The 19,850-nt window shown below is 43.5% G+C and overlaps 1 protein-coding gene across 1 annotated transcript in view; it reads right to left on the bottom strand.

The window, feature by feature from the left end:
• Positions 1-517: 517 nt before the first annotated feature.
• The window catches only part of LOC138768570 (uncharacterized), a 137,425-nt gene continuing 118,092 nt past the window's right edge, over positions 518-19,850 (bottom strand). Inside the window, exons 57-60 of the mRNA XM_069946482.1 lie at positions 9,993-10,037; positions 3,295-3,339; positions 1,889-1,943; positions 518-710 (exon numbers count right to left, since the gene is read on the bottom strand). Of these exons, the coding sequence (XP_069802583.1) occupies positions 1,918-1,943; positions 3,295-3,339; positions 9,993-10,037 (116 nt within the window). The 3' untranslated portion in view covers positions 518-710; positions 1,889-1,917. The remainder of the gene's footprint in view (positions 711-1,888; positions 1,944-3,294; positions 3,340-9,992; positions 10,038-19,850) is intronic.

The raw sequence follows: 19,850 nt of genomic DNA, 5'->3' as shown, positions 1-19,850 counted from the left end.
TGCTGTCAGACAAGTAACACAGACCCTCCTGCCCCTGAGCTCTGCTGTCAGACAAATAACACAGACCCTCCTGCCCCTGAGCTCTGCTGTCAGACAAATAACACAGACCCTCCTGCCCCTGAGCTCTGCTGTCAGACAACAGACCCTCCTGCCCCTGAGCTCTGCTGTCAGACAAGAGACCCTCCTGCCCCTGAGCTCTGCTGTCAGACAAGTAACACAGACCCTCCTGCCTCTGAGCTCTGCTGTCAGACAAGTAACACAGACCCTCCTGCCCCTGAGCTCTGCTGTCAGACAAATAACACAGACCCTCCTGCCCCTGAGCTCTGCTGTCAGACAAGTAACAGAGACCCTCCTGCCCCTGAGCTCTGCTGTCAGACAAGTAACAGAGACCCTCCCCTGCCTCATTATTTAGTTACACTATCAAGTACTGCAAGCAAGGGATTTATTTTCACTTTTATATTGTTTGTTCTCTTTATATTACTATTATCTTACAACAGAAAAAGGAGTCTCCTCTGGATCTGATTGGATCATTGTCTTTATTGTTGTCAGTGAATCATTGATTAATTATTAGAGCAGATTTATCTGGAAAGTAAAGATCATTTAATAGAAATGTGTAAAGGAAAGGAGTCTGTAAGCTTCATATTGTGATCAGTGTCAGGAGGCGACATCTTCTCCCGTCTCTGGAATTTCACGTCTCAGGTCAGTAGAACCTGCCCCACAGAGAGAAGGATCGGGTTATAGATATATATATATATATATATATACACAAGAAGGGAGAGAGAGAGAGGAGATAGATAGGAGATAGATAGATAGATAGATAGATAGATAGATAGATAGATAGATAGATAGATAGGAGATAGATAGATAAATAGATAGATAGATAGGAGATAGATAGATAGATAGAAGATAGATAGATAAATAGATAGATAGATAGGAGATAGATAGATAGATAGATAGATAGATAGGAGATAGATAGATAGATAGATAGATAGATAGATAGGAGATAGATAGATAGATAGATAGATAGATAGATAGATAGATAGGAGATAGATAGATAGGAGATAGATAGATAGGAGATAGATAGGAGATAGATAGATAGATAGATAGATAGATAGATAGATAGGAGATAGATAGATAGGGAGATAGATAGGAGATAGATAGATAGATAGATAGATAGATAGGAGATAAATAGGAGATAGATAGATAGATAGATAGATAGATAGATAGATAGATAGATAGATAGATAGGAGATAGGAGATAGATAGGAGATAGATAGGAGATAGATAGATAGATAGATAGATAGATAGATAGATAGATAGATAGATAGATGATAGGAGATAGATAGATAGATAGATAGATAGATAGATAGGAGATAGATAGATAGATAGATAGGAGATAGATAGATAGATAGATAGATAGATAGATAGATAGATAAATAGATAGGAGATAGATAGATAGGAGATAGATAGGAGATAGATAGGAGATAGATAGATAGATAGATAGATAGATAGATAGATAGATAGATAGATAGGGAGATAGATAGATAGGAGATAGATAGATAGATAGATAGATAGATAGATAGATAAATAGATAGGAGATAGATAGATAGATAGATAGATAGATAGATAGGAGATAGATAGATAGATAGATAGATAGATAGGGAGATAGATAGGAGATAGATAGATAGGAGATAGATAGATAGATAGATAGGAGATAGATAGATAGATAGATAGATAGATAGATAGGAGATAGATAGATAGATAGGAGATATATAGATAGATAGATAGATAGATAGGAGATAGATAGATAGGAGATAGATAGATAGATAGATAGATAGATAGATAGATAGATAGGAGATAGATAGATAGATAGATAGATAGATACTCACAAGCTATAAATCATCACTGCTGCTATATTCTACTTTTCATCGTCATCTAGGAAAGCTTTAATACAGAGGAGACAGGTGACTGGCAGCCCTCATCTCTGATGTCACCGCTGAGCTGAGCCAATCACATTCCAGCAACTTCCCCCCCTCTCACAGCATGCAGACATGATAGGGAACCCACAGCTGAGCCACTCCCCCCTCTCCTCTCTGCAGCTACACACACCTCACTCCCTCCCTCTCCTCCCTGCAGCTACACACCCCTCACTCCCCCCTCTCCTCCCTGCAGCTACACACCCCTCACTCCCCCCTCTCCTCTCTGCAGCTGCACACCCCTCACTCCCTCCCTCTCCTCCCTGCAGCTACACACCCCTCACTCCCCCCTCTCCTCTCTGCAGCTGCACACCCCTCACTCCCTCCCTCTCCTCCCTGCAGCTACACACCCCTCACTCCCCCCTCTCCTCTCTGCAGCTACACACCCCTCACTCCCTCCCTCTTCTCCCTGCACCTACACACCCCTCACTCACTCCCTCTCCTCCCTGCACCTACACACCCCTCACTCACTCCCTCTCCTCCCTGCAGCTGCACACCCCTCACTCCCCCCTCTCCTCTCTGCAGCTACACACCCCTCACTCCCCCCCCTCTCCTCCCTGCAGCTACACACCCCTCACTCCCCCCCTCTCCTCCCTGCAGTTACACACCCCTCACTCCCCCCTCTCCTCTCTGCAGCTACACACCCCTCACTCCCCCCCTCTCCTCCCTGCAGCTACACACCCCTCACTCCCCCCCCTCTCCTCCCTGCAGCTACACACCCCTCACTCCCTTCCTCTGCTCCCTGCAGCTACACACCCCTCACTCCCCCCCCCTCTCCTCCCTGCAGCTACACACCCCTCACTCCCCCCTCTCCTCCCTGCACCTACACACCCCTCACTCCCCCCTCTCCTCTCTGCAGCTACACACCCCTCACTCCCCCCTCTCCTCTCTGCAGCTACACACCCCTCACTCCCTCCTCTCCTCTCCTCTCCTCTCTGCAGCTACACATTCCTCACTCCCCCCTCTCCTCTCTGCAGCTACATACCCCTCACTCCCCCCTCTCCTCCCTGCACCTACACACCCCTCACTCCCCCCTCTCCTCTCTGCAGCTACACACCCCTCACTCCCTTCCTCTCCTCCCTGCACCTACAAACCCCTCACTTCCCCCTCTCCTCTCTGCAGCTGCACACCCCTCAATCCCCCCTCTCCTCTCTGCAGCTACACACCCCTCAATCCCCCCCTTTCCTCCCTGCACCTACACAACCCTCACTCCCCCCCTCTCCTCCCTGCACCTACACACCCCTCACTCCCCCCTCTCCTCTCTGGGGCCCCCCAGGACCCCTGTATGGGTCACAGGAAGGCTGTTGGGATATACTTACTTGCTGTAACCTTGGACTTTTCTGTGCTCGGTTTTGGATTATTTTCTACAATAGAAGTTTTATATTATGAGAAAATTTTGAATAAAAGAGAATTTTACAACCTGAGAAACATAACCCTGGTCAACAAATTTTCAAAAGGTTGTTTGGTTCAGAAACAAAATTCTTCATTTCTTAATGATTTTTATGTGCTGAATTCAAATATCACAAGGAAAAATGTGAATTGTCTCTAGTTTCTATGATATGGGAGATTTCTCATGTGACTGTGAATTGTCTCTAGTTTCTATGATATCAGAGAGTTCTCATGTTACTGTGAATTGTCTCTAGTTTCTATGATATGGGAGAGTTCTCATGTGACTGAATTGTCTCTAGTTTCTATGATATGGGAGAGTTCTCATGTGACTGTGAATTGTCTCTAGTTTCTATGATATGGGAGAGTTCTCATGTGACTGTGAATTGTCTCTAGTATCTATGATATCAGAGAGTTCTCATGTTACTGTGAATTGTCTCTAGTTTCTATGATATGGGAAATTTCTCATGTGACTGTGAATTGTCTCTAGTTTCTATGATTTCAGAGAGTTCTCATGTGACTGTGAATTGTCTCTAGTTTCTATGATATCGGAGAGTTTTCATGTTACTGTGAATTGTCTCTAGTTTCTATGATATCGGAGAGTTCTCATGTGGCTGTGAATTGTCTCTAGTTTTTATGATTTCGGAGAGTTCTCATGTGGCTGTGAATTGTCTCTAGTTTCTATGATATGGGAGAGTTCTCATGTGACTGTGAATTGTCTCTAGTTTCTATGATATCGGAGAGTTCTCATGTGACTGTGAATTGTCTCTAGTTTCTATGATATGGGAGAGTTCTCATGTGACTGTGAATTGTCTCTAGTTTCTATGATATGGGAGAGTTCTCACGTGACTGTGAATTGTCTCTAGTTTCTATGATATGGGAGAGTTCTCATGTGACTGTGAATTGTCTCTAGTTTCTATGATATCGGAGAGTTCTCATGTGACTGTGAATTGTCTCTAGTTTCTATGATATCGGAGAGTTCTCATGTGACTGTGAATTGTCTCTAGTTTCTATGATATCGGAGAGTTCTCATGTGACTGTGAATTGTCTCTAGTTTCTATGATATCTCAGAGTTCTCATGTGACTGTGAATTGTCTCTAGTTTCTATGATTTCGGAGAGTTCCCATGTGACTGTGAATTGTCTCTAGTTTCTATGATATCTCAGAGTTCTCATGTGACTGTGAATTGTCTCTAGTTTCTATGATATTGGAGAGTTCTCATGTGACTGTGAATTGTCTCTAGTTTCTATGATATGGGAGAGTTCTCATGTGACTGAATTGTCTCTAGTTTCTATGATATCGGAGAGTTTTCATGTTACTGTGAATTGTCTCTAGTTTCTATGATATCTCAGAGTTCTCATGTGACTGTGAATTGTCTCTAGTTTCTATGATATCTCAGATTTCTCATGTGACTGAATTGTCTCTAGTTTCTATGATATCGGAGAGTTCTCATGTGACTGTGAATTGTCTCTAGTTTCTATGATATCTCAGATTTCTCATGTGACTGAATTGTCTCTAGTTTCTATGATATCGGAGAGTTCTCATGTGACTGAATTGTCTCTAATTTCTATGATATCGGAGAGTTCTCATGTGACTGTGAATTGTCTCTAGTTTCTATGATATCTCAGAGTTCTCATGTGACTGTGAATTGTCTCTAGTTTCTATGATATGGGAGATTTTTCATGTGACTGTGAATTGTCTCTAGTTTCTATGATATCGGAGAGTTCTCATGTGACTGTGAATTGTCTCTAGTTTCTATGATATGGGAGAGTTCTCATGTGACTGAATTGTCTCTAGTTTCTATGATATGGGAGAGTTCTCATGTGACTGTGAATTGTCTCTAGTTTCTATGATATCGGAGAGTTTTTATGTTACTGTGAATTGTCTCTAGTTTCTATGATATCTCAGAGTTCTCATGTGACTGTGAATTGTCTCTAGTTTCTATGATATGGGAGAGTTCTCATGTGACTGTGAATTGTCTCTAGTTTCTATGATATTGGAGAGCTCTCATGAGACTGTGAATTGTCTCTAGTTTCTATGATATCGGAGAGTTCTCATGTGACTGTGAATTGTCTCTAGTTTCTATGATATGGGAGAGTTCTCATGTGACTGTGAATTGTCTCTAGTTTCTATGATATGGGAGAGTTCTCATGTGACTGTGAATTGTCTCTAGTTTCTATGATATCGGAGAGTTCTCATGTGACTGTGAATTGTCTCTAGTTTCTATGATATCTCAGAGTTCTCATGTGACTGTGAATTGTCTCTAGTTTCTATGATATTGGAGAGCTCTCATGAGACTGTGAATTGTCTCTAGTTTCTATGATATCGGAGAGTTCTCATGTGACTGTGAATTGTCTCTAGTTTCTATGATATGGGAGAGTTCTCATGTGACTGTGAATTGTCTCTAGTTTCTATGATATGGGAGAGTTCTCATGTGACTGTGAATTGTCTCTAGTTTCTATGATATGGGAGAGTTCTCATGTGACTGAATTGTCTCTAGTTTCTATGATATCTCAGAGTTCTCATGTGACTGTGAATTGTCTCTAGTTTCTATGATTTCGGAGAGTTCTCATGTGACTGTGAATTGTCTCTAGTTTCTATGATATGGGAGATTTCTCATGTGACTGTGAATTGTCTCTAGTTTCTATGATATCGGAGAGTTCTCATGTGACTGTGAATTGTCTCTAGTTTCTATGATATGGGAGAGTTCTCATGTGACTGAATTGTCTCTAGTTTCTATGATATCTCAGTGTTGTCATGTGACTGTGAATTGGCTCTAGTTTCTATGATATCTCAGAGTTCTCATGTGACTGTGAATTGTCTCTAGTATCTATGATATCTCAGAGTTCTCATGTGACTGTGAATTGTCTCTAGTTTCTATGATATCGGAGAGTTCTCATGTGACTGTGAATTGTCTCTAGTTTCTATGATATGGGAGAGTTCTCATGTGACTGTGAATTGTCTCTAGTTTCTATGATATCGGAGAGTTCTCATGTGACTGTGAATTGTCTCTAGTTTCTATGATATCGGAGAGTTCTCATGTGACTGTGAATTGTCTCTAGTATCTATGATATCTCAGAGTTCTCATGTGACTGTGAATTGTCTCTAGTTTCTATGATATCTCAGAGTTCTCATGTGACTGTGAATTGTCTCTAGTTTCTATGATTTCGGAGAGTTCCCATGTGACTGTGAATTGTCTCTAATTTCTTTGATATGGGAGAGTTCTCATGTGACTGTGAATTGTCTCTAGTTTCTATGATATGGGAGAGTTCTCATGTGACTGTGAATTGTCTCTAGTTTCTATGATATGGGAGAGTTCTCATGTGACTGTGAATTGTCTCTAGTTTCTATGATATCGGAGAGTTCTCATGTGACTGAATTGTCTCTAGTATCTATGATATGGGAGAGTTCTCATGTGACTGTGAATTGTCTCTAGTTTCTATGATATGGAAGAGTTCTCATGTGACTGTGAATTGTCTCTAGTTTCTATGATATCGGAGAGTTCTCATGTGACTGAATTGTCTCTAGTTTCTATGATATCGGAGAGTTCTCATGTGACTGTGAATTGTCTCTAGTTTCTATGATATGGGAGAATTCTCATGTGACTGAATTGTCTCTAGTATCTATGATATCGGAGAGTTCTCATGTGACTGTGAATTGTCTCTAGTTTCTATGATATCGGAGAGTTCTCATGTGACTGTGAATTGTCTCTAGTTTCTATGATATCGGAGAATTCTCATGTGACTGTGAATTGTCTCTAGTTTCTATGATATCGGAGAGTTCTCATGTGACTGTGAATTGTCTCTAGTTTCTATGATATCGGAGAGTTCTCATGTGACTGTGAATTGTCTCTAGTTTCTATGATATCGGAGAATTCTCATGTGACTGTGAATTGTCTCTAGTTTCTATGATATCGGAGAGTTCTCATGTGACTGTGAATTGTATAGAATCCAGTAGAATAGCTGAAAGATTTATTACTTCTGCATCATAAGGAAGCTCGGTTACTGCTCATAAACTCCTGAAATATATTCATAGAAAACTTAGTTCTATCTGAAATCACTTACAATTTACAGGCAGATCGAAGAATTTGTACAAATTAATTCTGTTTATTGACCTCTGGGATTTCGCTCCTTATTCTTTGGCTTCAGTACATTTACACCTGTCTTTTGTTCTCATCCATGGGATTGTCTCTGATAAGGCCGAGTTTACACACATGCGTCCATCCGTCGGCGTTCCCCTCTGGCGCAGTAGAGAATCACCGGAGGGAAACGCATCTCTGAACTGATCCTATTGTTTTTAATGGGAAAGTTCGGATGATCTGTTCTACAACTGATGCCGCCGGACCGACAGACAGACAGCATGTGAGAATGCTACATGAAGCGTTCTGATGTACGGACAGCTCAGCTATTCGGCACTGCCCTCACTAAAGTGAATGGAGAGCCGGAGGCATGTCGCACAGACGCATGCATTATGCTTCCTCCGGTGCTCCAAACAGATGTCCGTGCCCCATCCCCCCATTAACCCTTGTCATCCTGGCCATGCAGCAGAGTGCCCCCAGCTCCTCTCTACAGTGCAGCACTATAGGACAGGGGTAGGGAACCTTGCCTGCATATCCCAGACATGATGGGAGTTGTAGTTTTGCAGCAGCTGGAGAGCCAAGGTTCCCCATCCCTGTAGTAGCAGATGCCCCCATGTACTGCTGCCCAGAGTAGAGGGCTCCGGGGTCCTGCTGCCCCCTATGTAGATGCCCCCTGTAATGCTGAAGAGGGAAAATATGATGAGAACTGATGAAATAAACCTATGGAAACTGATGTCTTTTTGGCATCAGTTGTGGTCAATATCTACAGAAAAAAACGCAAACGGATGCATTTAATAGATGTAAACTAGAACTAACTGTCCAACAGTAATCTGCCAGCATTGATGGTTCCATGAAGGCTGGGTTCACACTGCGTTTTCGCAATCCTTTTTTTTCATCTGTTTTGTGTGGATATGTTTTGATCCATTTTTCCATTGACTTCCATTATAAAAAAAAAAAAAAAAAAAAAAAAAAAAAGGATCAAAACGGATGCACACAAATGCATCAGTTTTTTCATCCTTCTTTTGCAAGAAACGAATTGCAAAAATGGATTGCAAAAACACAATGTGAACCTAGCCTTACCCTGATACCTTTTTCCCATATTGGTCATTCTAAGATGATGCAATATACCAGTTGATGATGCAATACTGATGATGCAGCTACTCCCTCCCTCTCCTCCCTTCAGCTGCACACCCCTCACTCCCCCCTCTCCTCCTTGCAGCTACACACCCCTCACTCCCCCCTCTCCTCCTTGCAGCTACACACCCCTCACTCCCCCCTCTCCTCCTTGCAGCTACACACCCCTCACTCCCCCCCTCTCCTCCCTGCAGCTACACACCCCTCACTCCCCCCTCTCCTCCCTGCAGCTACACACCCCTCACTCCCCCCCTTTTCTCCCTGCAGCTACACACCCCTCACTCCCCCCCCCTCTCCTCCCTGCAGCTACACACCCCTCACTCCCCCCCCTCTCCTCCCTGCAGCTACACACCCCTCACTCCCTCCCTCTCCTCTCTGCACCTACACACCCCTCACTCCCTTCCTCTCCTCTCTGCACCTACACACCCCTCACTCCCTTCCTCTCCTCTCTGCACCTACACACCCCTCACTCCCTTCCTCTCCTCTCTGCACCTAAACACCCCTCACTCCCTTCCTCTCCTCCCTGCACCTACAAACCCCTCACTTCCCCCTCTCCTCTCTACAGCTACACACGCCTCACTCCCCCATCTCCTCCCTGCAGCTACACACCCCTCACTCCCTCCCTCTCCTCTCTGCACCTACACACCCCTCACTCCCCCCCTCTCCTCCCTGCAGCTACACACCCCTCACTCCCTCCCTCTCCTCTCTGCAGCTACACACCCCTCACTCCCTCCCTCTCCTCTCTGCAGCTACACACCCCTCACTCCCTTCCTCTCCTCCCTGCACCTACAAACCCCTCACTTCCCCCTCTTCTCTCTGCAGCTACACACCCCTCACTCCCCCCACTCCTCTCTGCAGCTACACACCCCTCACTCCCTTCCTCTCCTCCCTGCACCTACAAACCCCTCACTCCCCCCTCTCCTCTCTGCAGCTGCACACCCCTCACTCCCCCCTCTCCTCTCTGCAGCTACACACCCCTCAATCCCCCCCTCTCCTCCCTGCACCTACACACCCCTCACTCCCCCCTCTCCTCTCTGCTGCTACACACCCCTCAATCCCCCCTCTCCTCCCTGCACCTACACACCCCTCACTCCCCCCTCTCCTCTCTGCAGCTACACACCCCTCACTCCCCCCTCTCCTCTCTGCAGCTACACACCCCTCACTCCCTTCCTCTCCTCCCTGCACCTACAAACCCCTCACTTCCCCCTCTCCTCTCTGCAGCTGCACACCCCTCACTCCCCCCTCTCCTCTCTGCAGCTACACACCCCTCACTCCCCCCCTCTCCTCCCTGTACCTACACACCCCTCACTCCCCCCCCTCTCCTCCCTGCACCTACACACCCCTCTCTCCCTCCCTCTCCTCTCTGGGGCCCCCCAGGACCCCTGTATGGGTCACAGGAAGGATGTTGGGATATACTTACTTGCTGTAACCTTGGACTTTTCTGTGCTCAGTTTTGGATTATTTTCTACAATAGAAGTTTTATATTATGAGAAAATTTTGAATAAAAGAGAATTTTACAACCTGAGAAACATAACCCTGGTCAACAAATTTTCAAAAGGTTGTTTGGTTCAGAAACAAAATTCTTCATTTCTTTATGATTTTTATGTGCTGAATTCAAATATCACAAGGAAAAATGTGAATTGTCTCTAGTTTCTATGATATCTCAGAGTTCTCATGTGACTGTGAATTGTCTCTAGTTTCTATGATATCTCAGAGTTCTCATGTGACTGTGAATTGTCTCTAGTTTCTATGATATGGGAGAGTTCTCATGTGTCTGTGAATTGTCTCTAGTTTCTATGATATCAGAGAGTTCTCATGTGACTGTGAATTGTCTCTAGTTTCTATGATATCAGAGAGTTTTCATGTTACTGTGAATTGTCTCTAGTTTCTATGATATCGGAGAGTTCTCATGTGTCTGTGAATTGTCTAGTTTCTATGATTCCTCAGAGTTCTCATGTGACTGTGAATTGTCTCTAGTTTCTATGATATCGGAGAGTTCTCATGTGACTGTGAATTGTCTCTAGTTTCTATGATATGGGAGAGTTCTCATGTGACTGTGAATTGTCTCTAGTTTCTATGATATCAGAGAGTTCTCATGTGACTGTGAATTGTCTCTAGTTTCTATGATATGGGAGAGTTCTCATGTGACTGTGAATTGTCACTAGTTTCTATGATATGGGAGATTTCTCATGTGACTGTGAATTGTCTCTAGTTTCTATGATATGGGAGAGTTCTCATGTGACTGTGAATTGTCTCTAGTTTCTATGATATGGGAGAGTTCTCATGTGACTGAATTGTCTCTAGTTTCTATGATATCTCAGAGTTCTCATGTGACTGAATTGTCTCTAGTTTCTATGATATGGGAGAGTTCTCATGTGACTGTGAATTGTCTCTAGTATCTATGATATCAGAGAGTTCTCATGTGACTGTGAATTGTCTCTAGTTTCTATGATATGGGAGAGTTCTCATGTGACTGTGAATTGTCTCTAGTTTCTATGATTTCGGAGAGTTCTCATGTGACTGAATTGTCTCTAGTTTCTATGATATGGGAGAGTTCTCATGTGACTGTGAATTGTCTCTAGTTTCTATGATATCAGAGAGTTCTCATGTGACTGTGAATTGTCTCTAATATCTATGATATCTCAGAGTTCTCATGTGACTGTGAATTGTCTCTAGTTTCTATGATATCGGAGAGTTCTCATGTGACTGAATTGTCTCTAGTTTCTATGATTTCGGAGAGTTCTCATGTGACTGTGAATTGTCTCTAGTTTCAATGATATGGGAGAGTTCTCATGTGACTGTGAATTGTCTCTAGTTTCTATGATATCGGAGAGTTCTCATGTGACTGTGAATTGTCTCTAGTTTCTATGATATCTCAGAGTTCTCATGTGACTGTGAATTGTCTCTAGTTTCTATGATTCCTCAGAGTTCTCATGTGACTGTGAATTGTCTCTAGTTTCTATGATATGGGAGAGTTCTCATGTGACTGTGAATTGTCTCTAGTTTCTATGATATCAGAGAGTTCTCATGTGTCTGTGAATTGTCTAGTTTCTATGATTCCTCAGAGTTCTCATGTGACTGAGTTGTCTCTAGTTTCTATGATATGGGAGAGTTCTCATGTGACTGTGAATTGTCTCTAGTTTCTATGATATGGGAGATTTCTCATGTGACTGTGAATTGTCTCTAGTTTCTATGATATCGGAGAGTTCTCATGTGACTGTGAATTGTCTCTAGTTTCTATGATATCTCAGAGTTCTCATGTGACTGAATTGTTTCTAGTATCTATGATATCGGAGAGTTCTCATGTGACTGTGAATTGTCTCTAGTTTCTATGATATCGCAGAGTTCTCATGTGACTGTGAATTGTCTCTAGTTTCTATGATATCGGAGAGTTCTCAAGTGACTGAATTGTCTCTAGTTTCTATGATATGGGAGAGTTCTCATGTGACTGTGAATTGTCTCTAGTTTCTATGATATCGGAGACTTCTCATGTGACTGTGAATTGTCTCTAGTATCTATGATATCGGAGATTTCTCATGTGACTGTGAATTGTCTCTAGTTTCTATGATATGGGAGAGTTCTCATGTGACTGTGAATTGTCTCTAGTTTCTATGATATCTCAGAGTTCTCATGTGACTGTGAATTGTCTCTAGTTTCTATGATATCTCAGAGTTCTCATGTGACTGTGAATTGTCTCTAGTTTCTATGATATCGGAGATTTCTCATGTGACTGTGAATTGTATAGATTACAGTATAATAGCCGACAGATTTATTACTTCTGCATCATAAGGAAGCTCGGTTACTGCTCATAAACTCCTGAAATATATTCATAGAAAACTTAGTTCTATCTGAAATCACTTACAATTTACAGGCAGATCGAAGAATTTGTACAAATTAATTCTGTTTATTGACCTCTGGGATTTCGCTCCTTATTCTTTGGCTTCAGTACATTTACACCTGTCTTTTGTTCTCATCCATGGGATTGTCTCTGATAGGGCCGAGTTTACACACATGCGTCCATCCGTCGGCGTTCCCCTCTGGCGCAGTAGAGAATCACCGGAGGGAAACGCATCTCTGAACTGATCCTATTGTTTTTAATGGGAAAGTTCGGATGATCTGTTCTACAACTGATGCCGCCGGACCGACAGACAGACAGCATGTGAGAATGCTACATGAAGCGTTCTGACGTACAGACAGCTCAGCTATTCGGCACTGCCCTCACTAAAGTGAATGGAGAGCCGGAGGCATGTCGCACAGACGCATGCATTATGCTTCCTCCGGTGCTCCAAACAGATGTCCGTGCCCCATCCCCCCATTAACCCTTGTCATCCTGGCCATGCAGCAGAGTGCCCCCAGCTCCTCTCTACAGTGCAGCACTATAGGACAGGGGTAGGGAACCTTGCCTGCATATCCCAGACATGATGGGAGTTGTAGTTTTGCAGCAGCTGGAGAGCCAAGGTTCCCCATCCCTGTAGTAGCAGATGCCCCCATGTACTGCTGCCCAGAGTAGAGGGCTCCGGGGTCCTGCTGCCCCCTATGTAGATGCCCCCTGTAATGCTGAAGAGGGAAAATATGATGAGAACTGATGAAATAAACCTATGGAAACTGATACTAAATCATAGGAACTGATAGGAAAACTGATGACAACTGATGAAATAAACCTATGGAAACTGATGTCTTTTTGGCATCAGTTGTGGTCAATATCTACAGAAAAAAACGCAAACGGATGCAACTAATAGATGTAAACTAGAACTAACTGTCCAACAGTAATCTGCCAGCATTGATGGTTCCATGAAGGCTAGGTTCACACTGCGTTTTTGCAATCCGTTTTTTTCATCTGTTTTGTGTGGATATGTTTTGATCCATTTTTCCATTATAAAAAAAAACAAAAAAAACTGGATCAAAACATCTGTTTTTTTGACGAACACAAAAACATAGCTGACACTACTTTTGTATCCGTTAAAAAAAAATGGATCAAAACGGATGCACACAAATGCATCAGTTTTTTCATCCTTCTTTTGCAAGAAACGAATTGCAAAAATGGATTGCAAAAACACAATGTGAACCTAGCCTTACCCTGATACCTTTTTCCCATATTGGTCATTCTAAGATGATGCAATATACCAGTTGATGATGCAATACTGATGATGCAGCTACTCCCTCCCTCTCCTCCCTGCAGCTGCACACCCCTCACTCCCTCCCTCTCCTCCCTGCAGCTGCACACCCCTCACTCCCTCCCTCTCCTCCCTGCAGCTGCACACCCCTCACTCCCTCCCTCTCCTCCCTGCAGCTGCACACCCCTCACTCCCTCCCTCTCCTCCCTGCAGCTGCACACCCCTCACTCCCTCCCTCTCCTCCCTGCAGCTACACACCCCTCACTCCCTCCCTCTCCTCCCTGCAGCTACACACCCCTCACTCCCTCCCTCTCCTCCCTACAGCAGCACACACCTCACTCCCTCCCTCTCCTCCCTTCAGCTGCACACACCTCACTCCCTCCCTGCAGCTTCACACCCCTCACTCCCTCCCTCTCCTCCCTTCAGCTGCACACACCTCACTCCCTCCCTCTCCTCCCTGCAGCTGCACACCCCTCACTCCCTCCCTCTCCTCCCTGCAGCTGCACACCCCTCACTCCCTCCCTGCAGCTGCACACCCCTCACTCCCTCCCTCTCCTCCCTTCAGCTGCACACACCTCACTCCCTCCCTCTCCTCCCTGCAGCTGCACACCCCTCACTCCCTCCCTGCAGCTGCACACCCCTCACTCCCTCCCTCTCCTCCCTTCAGCTGCTCACACCTCACTCCCTCCCTGCAGCTGCACACCCCTCACTCCCTCCCTCTCCTCCCTTCAGCTGCACACCCCTCACTCCCTCCCTCTCCTCCCTTCAGCTGCACACACCTCACTCCCTCCCTCTCCTCCCTGCAGCTGCACACCCCTCACTCCCTCCCTGCAGCTGCACACCCCTCACTCCCCCCTCTCCTCTCTGCAGCTACACACCCCTCACTGCCCCCCTCTCCTCCCTGCAGTTACACACCCCTCACTCCCCCCTCTCCTCTCTGCAGCTACACACCCCTCACTGCCCCCCTCTCCTCCCTGCAGCTACACACCCCTCACTCCCCCCCTCTCCTCCCTGCAGCTACACACCCCTCACTCCCCCCCTCTCCTCCCTGCAGCTACACACCCCTCACTCCCCCCCCTCTCCTCCCTGCAGCTACACACCCCTCACTCCCTTCCTCTCCTCCCTGCAGCTACACACCCCTCACTCCCCCCCCTCTCCTCCCTGCAGCTACACACCCCTCACTCCCCCCTCTCCTCTCTGCACCTACACACCCCTCACTCCCCCTCTCCTCTCTGCAGCTACACACCCCTCACTCCCTCCCTCTCCTTCCTGCAGCAGCACACACCTCACTCCCTCCCTGCAGCTTCACACCCCTCACTCCCTCCCTCTCCTCCCTTCAGCTGCACACACCTCACTCCCTCCCTCTCCTCCCTGCAGCTGCACACCCCTCACTCCCTCCCTCTCCTCCCTGCAGCTGCACACCACTCACTCCCTCCCTGCAGCTGCACACCCCTCACTCCCTCCCTCTCCTCCCTTCAGCTGCACACACCTCACTCCCTCCCTCTCCTCCCTGCAGCTGCACACCCCTCACTCCCTCCCTGCAGCTGCACACCCCTCACTCCCTCCCTCTCCTCCCTTCAGCTGCTCACACCTCACTCCCTCCCTGCAGCTGCACACCCCTCACTCCCTCCCTCTCCTCCCTTCAGCTGCTCACACCTCACTCCCTCCCTCTCCTCCCTGCAGCTGCACACCCCTCACTCCCTCCCTGCAGCTGCACACCCCTCACTCCCTCCCTCTCCTCCCTTCAGCTGCTCACACCTCACTCCCTCCCTGCAGCTGCACACCCCTCACTCCCTCCCTCTCCTCCCTTCAGCTGCTCACACCTCACTCCCTCCCTCTCCTCCCTGCAGCTGCACACCCCTCACTCCCTCCCTGCAGCTGCACACCCCTCACTCCCTCCCTCTCCTCCCTTCAGCTGCTCACACCTCACTCCCTCCCTGCAGCTGCACACCCCTCACTCCCTCCCTCTCCTCCCTTCAGCTGCACACCCCTCACTCCCTCCCTCTCCTCCCTTCAGCTGCACATCCCTCATTCCCTCACTCTAATCTCTGCAACTGCACACCCCTGACACCCCATTTTCTCCCTCTAAGGTCATAGTACCATTATTGCTGCTGCTGCTTCTGCTACTGTAATATACTGTTATAGTACCACTATTACTACTGCTAGTACTGTAATATACTGTCATAGTACCACTATTACTACTGCTAGTACTGTAATATACTGTCACAGTACCACTATTACTGCTAGTACTGTAATATACTGCCATAGTACCACTATTACTGCTAGTACTGTAATATACTGTCATAGTACCACTATTACTACTGCTAGTACTGTAATATACTGTCATAGTACCACTATTACTGCTAGTACTGTAATATACTGTCATAGTACCACTATTACTACTGCTACTGTAATATACTGTCATAGTACCACTATTACTGCTAGTACTGTAATATACTGTCATAGTACCACTATTACTGCTAGTACTGTAATATACTGTCATAGTACCACTATTACTACTGCTAGTACTGTAATATACTGTCATAGTACCACTATTACTGCTAGTACTGTAATATACTGTCATAGTACCACTATTACTGCTAGTACTGTAATATACTGTCATAGTACCACTATTACTGCTAGTACTGTAATATACTGTCATAGTACCACTATTACTGCTACTACTGTAATATACTGCCATAGTACCACTATTACTACTAGTACTGTAATATACTGTCATAGTACCACTATTACTACTAGTACTGTAATATACTGTCATAGTACCACTAATACTACTGCTACTACTGTAATATACTGTGATAGTACCACTATTACTGCTAGTACTGTAATATACTGTCATAGTACCACTATTACTGCTAGTACTGTAATATACTGTCATAGTACCACTATTACTGCTAGTACTGTAATATACTGTCATAGTACCACTATTACTACAGCTAGTACTGTAATATACTGTCATAGTACCACTATTACTGCTACTACTGTAATATACTGCCATAGTACCACTATTACTACTAGTACTGTAATATACTGTCATAGTACCACTATTACTACTGCTACTACTGTAATATACTGTCATAGTACCACTATTCCTGCTAGTACTGTAATATACTGCCATAGTACCACTATTACTGCTAGTACTGTAATATACTGTCATAGTACCACTTTTCATGCTAGTACTGTAATATACTGCCATAGTACCACTATTACTACTGCTAGTACTGTAATATACTGTCATAGTACCACTTTTCCTGCTAGTACTGTAATATACTGCCATAGTACCACTATTACTACTGCTACTGTAATATACTGTCATAGTACCACTATTACTGCTAGTACTGTAATATACTGTCATAGTACCACTATTACTGCTAGTACTGTAATATACTGTCATAGTACCACTATTACTGCTAGTACTGTAATATACTGTCATAGTACCACTATTACTGCTAGTACTGTAATATACTGCCATAGTACCACTATTACTGCTAGTACTGTAATGTACTGCCATAGTACCACTATTACTACTGCTAGTACTGTAATATACTGTCATAGTACCACTATTACTACTGCTACTACTGTAATATACTGTCATAGTACCACTATTACAGCTAGTACTGTAATATACTGTCATAGTACCACTATTACTACTGCTAGTACTGTAATATACTGTCATAGTACCACTATTACTGCTAGTACTGTAATATACTGTCATAGTACCACTATTACTGCTAGTACTGTAATATACTGTCATAGTACCACTATTACTGCTAGTACTGTAATATACTGCCATAGTACCACTATTACTGCTGCTAGTACTGTAATATACTGTCATAGTACCACTATTACTGCTGCTAGTACTGTAATATACTGTCATAGTACCACTATTACTGCTAGTACTGTAATATACTGTCATAGTACCACTATTACTGCTACTACTGTAATATACTGCCATAGTACCACTATTACTACTGCTAGTACTGTAATATACTGTCATAGTACCACTATTACTGCTAGTACTGTAATATACTGTCATAGTACCACTATTACTGCTACTACTGTAATATACTGTCACAGTACCACTATTACTGCTAGTACTGTAATATACTGTCATAGTACCACTATTACTGCTGCTACTGTAATATACTGTCATATTACCACTATCACTACTGCTAGTACTGTAATATACTGTCATAGTACCACTATTACTGCTAGTACTGTACTATACTGTCATAGTACCACTATTACTGCTAGTACTGTAATATACTGTCATAGTACCACTATTACTGCTAGTACTGTAATATACTGTCATAGTACCACTAGTACTGTAATATACTGTCATAGTACCACTATTACTGCTACTACTGTAATATACTGCCATAGTACCACTATTACTACTGCTAGTACTGTAATATACTGTCATAGTACCACTATTACTACTAGTACTGTAATATACTGTCATAGTACCACTATTACTGCTAGTACTGTAATATACTGCCATAGTACCACTATTACTGCTAGTACTGTAATATACTGTCATATTACCACTATTACTGCTAGTACTGTAATATACTGTCATAGTACCACTATTACTGCTAGTACTGTAATATACTGTCATAGTACCACTATTACTGCTACTACTGTAATATACTGTCATAGTACCACTATTACTGCTAGTACTGTAATATACTGTCATAGTACCACTATTACTACAGCTAGTACTGTAATATACTGTCATAGTACCACTATTACTGCTACTACTGTAATATACTGCCATAGTACCACTATTACTACTAGTACTGTAATATACTGTCATAGTACCACTATTCCTGCTAGTACTGTAATATACTGCCATAGTACCACTATTACTGCTAGTACTGTAATATACTGTCATAGTACCACTTTTCCTGCTAGTACTGTAATATACTGCCATAGTACCACTATTACTACTGCTAGTACTGTAATATACTGTCATAGTACCACTTTTCCTGCTAGTACTGTAATATACTGCCATAGTACCACTAATACTACTGCTACTACTGTAATATACTGCCATAGTACCACTATTACTGCTAGTACTGTAATATACTGTGATAGTACCACTATTACTGCTACTACTGTAATATACTGCCATAGTACCACTATTACTACTAGTACTGTAATATACTGTCTTAGTACCACTATTACTGCTAGTACTGTAATATACTGTCATAGTACCACTATTACTGCTAGTACTGTAATATACTGTCATAGTACCACTATTACTGCTACTACTGTAATATACTGCCATAGTACCACTATTACTGCTAGTACTGTAATATACTGCCATAGTACCACTATTACTACTGCTAGTACTGTAATATACTGTAATAGTACCACTATTACTACTGCTACTACTGTAATATACTGTCATAGTACCACTATTACTGCTAGTACTGTAATATACTGTCATAGTACCACTATCACTACTGCTACTACTGTAATATACTGTTATAGTACCACTATTACTGCTAGTACTGTAATATACTGTCATAGTACCACTATTACTGCTACTACTGTAATATACTGCCATAGTACCACTATTACTACTGCTAGTACTGTAATATACTGCCATAGTACCACTATTACTGCTGCTAGTACTGTAATATACTGTCATAGTACCACTATTACTGCTACTACTGTAATATACTGTCATAGTACCACTATTACTGCTAGTACTGTAATATACTGTCATATTACCACTATTACAGCTAGTACTGTAATATACTGCCATAGTACCACTATTACTGCTTCTACTGTAATATACTGTCATAGTACCACTATTACTGCTAGTACTGTAATATACTGTCATAGTACCACTATTACTGCTGCTAGTACTGTAATATACTGTCATAGTACCACTATTACTGCTAGTACTGTAATATACTGCCATAGTACCACTATTACTGCTAGTACTGTAATATACTGTCATATTACCACTATTACTGCTAGTATTGTAATATACTGTCATAGTACCACTATTACTGCTAGTACTGTAATATACTGTCATAGTACCACTATTACTGCTAGTACTGTAATATACTGCCATAGTACCACTATTACTGCTACTACTGTAATATACTGTCATAGTACCACTATTACTG

The sequence above is a fragment of the Dendropsophus ebraccatus genome, chromosome 12, assembly GCF_027789765.1.
Source record: "Dendropsophus ebraccatus isolate aDenEbr1 chromosome 12, aDenEbr1.pat, whole genome shotgun sequence".
In the NCBI taxonomy this organism is placed as follows: domain Eukaryota; kingdom Metazoa; phylum Chordata; class Amphibia; order Anura; family Hylidae; genus Dendropsophus; species Dendropsophus ebraccatus.
The sequence above is the reverse complement of the archived record's forward strand: the minus strand, read 5'-3'. Positions and strand labels throughout refer to the sequence as shown.